Source organism: Pundamilia nyererei, unplaced genomic scaffold, assembly GCF_000239375.1.
Source record: "Pundamilia nyererei isolate P.nyererei 1_Seehausen unplaced genomic scaffold, PunNye1.0 scaffold00031, whole genome shotgun sequence".
NCBI lineage: Eukaryota > Metazoa > Chordata > Actinopteri > Cichliformes > Cichlidae > Pundamilia > Pundamilia nyererei.
Window position 1 is genome coordinate 4,016,699 of NW_005187432.1, and position 6,635 is coordinate 4,023,333.

The 6,635-nt window shown below is 40.6% G+C and overlaps 1 protein-coding gene across 3 annotated transcripts in view; it reads left to right on the forward strand.

Annotated features, from left to right (window-relative positions):
* Window positions 1-459: 459 nt before the first annotated feature.
* The window catches only part of LOC102204848 (myosin IXb), a 31,593-nt gene continuing 25,417 nt past the window's right edge, over window positions 460-6,635 (forward strand). For all 3 annotated transcript variants that reach the window (XM_005729130.2, XM_005729131.2, XM_005729132.2), the window contains exons 1-2: window positions 460-938; window positions 1,114-1,954. In XM_005729130.2, the coding sequence (XP_005729187.1) occupies window positions 1,175-1,954 (780 nt within the window). In that variant the 5' untranslated portion in view covers window positions 460-938; window positions 1,114-1,174. The remainder of the gene's footprint in view (window positions 939-1,113; window positions 1,955-6,635) is intronic.

Consider the following 6,635-nt stretch of genomic DNA (forward strand, 5'->3'; position numbering starts at 1 on the left):
TTCATCTAATTCTAATCCTATTATTGGTGTTTTCAAACATTAAAAATGTGCTTCAGAAAGTTTTTTTAAAAGAAATTTGATTTTTAAGGGCCTGAGCAGGGAAATAAGGAGCAGTGATAGGTATGTTGATGGCATCATGTAAAAAGTTTTTTGGTTTTTTTTTATTTAATGTGAAAAGAATATTAAAATTATTTTAGGACTAGACACGTACAGACGGCATTAATGAAATGTGTTAGTGATTTCCTAATCCAAGTGAAAACAGAAACATTCTGTAAAAGACAATAAGGAGTGTAAATACAGTAGATATGATTGGTTACTGGTTTTAAAAATACATTTAAAAAGTGGTGTTAGTTGGTTGTAATACTCCAATTCTCCACTAGGTGGAGCTGAAACCCCACGCTCACCTGTGCACACAAATTGGGGCAATTAAAGTTCTCATTCAGTCTGTTAACGTAACTTCTTCTGTGGTTTTCTTTCTTTCTTTGTTTGGTGATGCTTTTGTTTCTTTGCTGTTATTCAAAGATAAATATTTTACAGGTCAGTGACGTACGAAAACATCGACGGGCGTGTTGCTGTTCGTGTGTGTGTGTGTAGAAATGTAGGAAGTAACGTTAACCTAACTTTCGGACCAGGACGACGCGGAGACGTAAATCCTGAGTTTCTGAACGAAGTTGTGATTTCTAGGAGGAAGGACGACGCCGACCTGCTGGGAAATTATTCTGTCTTCATTTGAAAGTCTCTCTTAACAGTTTCTTGGCTCACTTTTACTTTAACACTCAGGTGAAGGTAGTTTTTTTGTTTGTTTATTTATTCCTCCTTAAAAGTAGTGTGTTAGGAGTCGGTTAGCGCCAAACGGAGGTGCAGAGATCTTCGTCTTCCCGCGGCTCTCAGCGCCTTTTCTGCTTTTAAAAGATGAAATGAGAGGTTTTGCTCAAAAGGTGAGGCTCGTTTTGGCATTTTAATTCTTTAGTGCTGTTTACCTGTGCGGCTGTTTACTTGGGAATTTAGATGGGAATAGTGGGAACTTAAACACTGCTGTTTGTCCTTCTTTTCCTGATTTTGTGTGTGTGTGTGTGTGTGTGTGTGTGTGTGTGTGTGTGCGCGCTTACACAGTGGACCCCTGCTGAGGTTTTGGAGCAGTGAGTTATGCTGAGGACTGTCTCTGACTGTCAGGATGAGCACTACAGATGGATCTGGGGCCCTAGAGTATGATGAAGAAGCCCGTGTTGTGCAGATTTACCCCAGGGTGTCGTATGACACAGCTGCCTACTGTCCCCTGCAGATCAGTTTTGGGGACACCGTGGCGTTGGTCATCCACAATGCTGTGGTTACTCTGGACCTGGACCCCAACCAGGCATACGACCTGCTGGAGGTGAGGAAGAGCGGGGGAAAGGAGAGGCCGCTGGAGGCAGGGGACTCCCCTTTGGAGCGAGTCCTGCTGTGGCCCAGAGAGGTGCAGAAGTGGCACCCTCAGAGCAAAGGGTACTACTTCATCCTGCAGCAGCAGCAGGTCAACAATGGAGGGTGCAGAACAGAGATCTGCACAGGGGAGTGTGATGACCTCTGCAGCCTCTCCACACTGACTGAGGAGAATGTTCTGGAGGTTTTACGCCAACGCTTCTACAAGCACAAAATCTACACCTACGCCAACAAGATCCTCATCGCCATCAATCCCAATAAGTTCCTGCCTGTTTACTACAACCCCATGTACGTCAAAATGTACGAGAACCAGCCACTGGGAAAACTGAGTCCTCACATTTTTGCCATCGCCGACGTGACCTTCCGCGCTATGCTGAACAGGCAGGCTAACCAGTGTATTGTGATAACTGGTGAGAGTGGCTCAGGGAAGACTGAAAGCAGCAGTTATCTCATTCATTGCTTGACTTCACTCAGCCAGAACATGTACTCCAGCGGGCTGGAAAGGACCATCCTCGGGTCCGGGCCGGTGTTGGAGGTAGGTCACTGTTATGTGATGCTGCTCAAACCACTGATGTGTAAAAAAAAAAAAAAATTCAAAATAAAAGTTGGAGCAGTCCAGAGTTTGCCCCCCCTCAAAAGAGGCAGAGGCAACAAGATACCAGAGCTTCTCACATAGCACAACATCTGATAAAAATCACCTTCGATTGTTATCATTTAGGTGTAGAAACACTGAAGAATTCACATTGTTGCCTCCTGAGTCACCAAAACAGTTCACCAAGTCGACTGATTCCAACTGCCACAAACATTTTTCACAGCGTCTCTATTACCTGTTAAATATCACTGCAAACCGAATGAGCTAAACCCACGATTGAAAAAAATCAGTTCTTGCTTTGTGACATTTGACAAAACACTCAACCTTTTCTTTAAAAGAGAGGTGATTTCCTGGTATGAGAAATTATCACTTTAGAGTTTAGATCTTGCAGATAGCAGCACACCCATCTACCTCTCTGGGGTTTTTTTTTTTTTTTCTTTTACTGAAAACATATTTTCAGTATTTCTACCTGTAACCCCAATTTTCTCTCTTTCTCTCCCTCTCTTTTTTTTCTTCACCAGCACATACTGCAAACCCCAAATAACATTTTAAATTTTGTTGAAACATATTAGTTTTGGTTAATTTTAGAACAGGTGTGTCAAACTTGTTTTAGTTTATGGGTCACACATTGCTTGAGCTGACGGTACAGTGGGGCAAACCAGTAAAACCACTGTAACATACACTAAATAAAAAAGATAAAAGAAGTGCAAAAAAAAAGTACATTCAAAACCTCCACCTGGGCCATGGCCAAGCCCTTAGAAAGCTGCAGCTATACACCAGACATCAGACGGATTAACAGCATGGAATGTCTTAACAAATGTGGGGAAACGGTTAAATCTATACATCTTGACACTACTTTCATTAGACTACATTGCACTGTGGTTTGCAAACTGTAAAGTCATAAAACCTTCAGATCAATGGCATTTTTGCCATTGATGGTGGTGTAGTGGTTAGCACTGTCACCAAAGAGAGTGGCTCAGCGTGGTTTACCTGGGGTTCCTGATTCCTCTGTGTGGAGTCCGTTTCACGTGTAACTAAATGCCCGCATTCACCAAGTGTTATTTGGCACAGATTTTCACACTGGGTGCCCTTTCTAACATGTCCACAATACAGGGATTTGTGTTTTCTCCCGGTCTCAAACCAAGATTTCTTGTATATTATCCGAATGTGTTAGCTGCTACACTGTGGAGTAGGGCTGCCACACACGATTATTTTGATAGTCGACTAGTCACCCATAATTTTTGCGATTAGTCAACTAATCAGAAAATGCGTAAAACATACATCTTAGTGCACCAGCATGCATCTTCTCTTATATAACTATCATTAGCTTACAGTTTAAGGTATGTGCTAACTAAAAATAAAGACAAGATGATCGTTTATTAAACTTTTAATGAAATTAGCAGATTGTCTCGGTTGAGTTTAATAAAGTCAGCCAGCTACTCCTTGCTATCCAAAATGTAACAGGACGTTGGAGTAAATTCTCACATCTCACACTTCTGTTAAATCAGTTGTCTGTTTGACGTTTATCCTACTGCTTTCGGATCTTACAAAGCTTCAAACGACACGTCGACTACTAAAATAATTGGTCATCAATGATTTTGATTGATTTTGTAACCAGTTGGGAAGTGGTTCCTGGCAGTTGCAAAGTGAAATTGGAGGACAAAGGGGTGCTTCACTGAAAACTTCTGTGATTGGTTTGGTAGCTAGCAGACTATCGCAGGCACCAATAGATGTCGACTTGTCAGTTTTTGTGCTATTTGTTCAAGTTTCACCTCAGCTTGCAGCATAATCAAGCATTTGCAGGCCCGCAAGTTTGACAATTTTGGTTTTTACAGAGTGATTATGTCATCTCACTAGCAGACTAATGCTGATCATTTGATTCTGCTGCAGTGAGTGACGTGACTAAAGCAGAAAGATTGCTTCAAGCTGAGGTCTGACTTGTGCTGATATGAGTTTTCTGATAGATGAGGGTGATTTTTGTTTTCTTATCCTTTTTTAGACATGCAAATGAAATGCAGAATGTTCCAAATAGTGAAACCACTGACTAGTAACTTCCTGCAGCAGAAACCTCAGGTTAATCAAGAAAAACCACAAAAAAATTCAGCTCTAAAGGAAGCTCCTGTAATCATTTACTAGTGAAAAGCTCTGAAGAGCTATTAATACCATCACATTAGAATAGGAAAACAAATGAGCTTTGCTTTTTTTGTTTGTGATCTATTTGTTTTGCAAACATGTCTCACATCAGGACATCATGACATCTCACATCAGGATTTGCATGAAGCTCAAACAATTTCCCAAAATCTGAAGGCACCAGAAAGTAAAGCAAAGTCTGCCGGCTGGGAATTCCCACTTCTTTTTTTGTTTTTTTTACCCACCGCTGTAGTTTCACTGTAGTCTGTGTTGTTTCTATCACACCATCGTCATGCTACAGTGTCCGTGTAAATGAGTAACGACACATTTCCCACTTGCTTTCTGTTTCATTTGCCTGTTGCACAATTGCACAGTGCATGACAGAGAGCAGACATGAAACTAGGCCAGATGCTTTTCCTCTTTTAAACGTATCTAAGTGGGTGTTGTATTTGCTCAAGGACTGAGAGGAGTTCACTGACTTGGTGACAGAGATTCGCTTAAATCTCTCCCAGCTACCAAAATGTGTAAGAATGCTCTGTTTGAGTTTATGTACAGGCTTTATCTCTCTGTTGGTACAGCAACTAACCTCATACAAAGGATATCATCCCACTTTGTTTCCGATCATGCACGCACACATACATTCACACACCCACATGCAAACACAATCCCAAAGGACCAGCTTTTCACTGGACAGTTGCTAAATATGGATTCTTCTTCGCTCTAAACAAGTTGAGCGAGTTTCTCCTTCCAACAGGTTGCAGCATAAATATTTTTCCTGTTAGCTGAGCTTTACCTCCTTTTATAGTGTGTTGTGCTCTGTTCCCAAAAAGCTTATGGGGAATCGCCGATTTAGCTGTGTGGTTTATTTAGTATATCTTTATTTGTGTTTACTGTGGTTTATCTGTTGTATTTTATTTCTTTCTTCTTTTTTTTTAACTAGCAAAATGTTGAACAATTTTTACTGATGTCTGAGTTGTCATGCCACAGTGTTTACCACAGAAAGTCTGGCCTTGCAGCAGGAAAAAGGCACTCTTGTAGCAATCAGGATCAGTTGACGTTAATCTCTTTGGGGGGGGGGTATTGTTGTGTAGTTAAGCCACAGGGATTTCCTTGTATGCATGAGTCACGCCTCAAGACTTGTTCCTTTTTATCGAAAATCTGAAAATATTGGGCCTTCTGTTTTTTTCCCTGTAACTTTCAGTGTTATCTCAACTGTTGTTGGCACGTAGTGGAAAGTACACCTAGCTTTGATCTTTCTGATGCTAGGAAACGGCTACTGACTTCAGACTATTTGTCATGTGTCATTAAAATCTGCAGTCTTTAGTCCGCAGATGACAACACCTTGCATTATCCAGAAATGGTGAATGATTGATTGGGTAGGTATTGGTGATCAGGAATGAGATTGCTGAGCTCCACTGGGAGGATTTGCAGGGTGTTGTCTTGAAGGGAATGAAACAGAGTAGAGAAAAGAAACAGGAACGTGTCAGAACGTGCTTGGGCAGGCCTGCTGCTAAACATAAAGAACAAAGTATAAATCACTTTTCTCTCTCTCTGTATCCCTCTGCTCTCTAATAAAGGCACTCTTTCAATCCATGCCCCTGGTTAGTTTAATCCGTGGATCATGGATTTTCACAAATCCACATATCGAAGGAGATTACAGATTATTTGAAGCTGTTCTCTGTCCCATTTTCCCCTTTTCCGCCTTCAGCATTCCACAGTCCATTTGGCACCAGTTCCATTACTTATTTTGATTTGCAAGTCAGCAACTGCGACATTTAGGTGTTCACTGGTAAACATGAGCTAAGCCAACCATTCCTAGTGTGGGAATTGTCCCCCAAAAAAGGACAAGTTAAATGAGCAGGATTTCGAGAGCGTTTAGATGATGTGCTTGATGTATTTTACATGATGAACGTGTCTGTCTGTCAGTGTTTGTTTCTTTGCCCAAGTCTTGGTCTAGGACAATCAAACGTGACAAAAATCTCAGGCCCCTGATGGTTATTAACTATATCAGACATTATCATGTCATTGTGTTGCCTAGCAATCACCTAGCATTATGATTATATTAGCTGCATGATAGCATTTATGTACCTATAGCAATAAAAGCACCAAACCACTTTTTTTATTGTCATGACAGTAACCTCTCACCTGTACTGTCAAAAGCCAAATCATACAAGCTTAAAGCAACGTGCTAGGTGATTTTTTTATTTTTATTCTTTTACATATAACCATCCTCTACCACACTTTTCTTTTTTCTTTTCTTTTTTTTTTTTGCTTTACTTAGTGTGATTACGTATATTAGTTTGCTAACAGAACAAATAAGTCAAACAGTACTGTATTATGCAAATGCATTAGTCAAATAAAACAAGACAGAACATTGCTGCTGTTGGTATAATATTCATATTCAAATCAGCGGTGAAAGGTGTCGCAGACTGTCTGCACACAAGCTGGAGAACCACAAAATTTAATGAAAGAATAAAATAACTACTCCAAAATC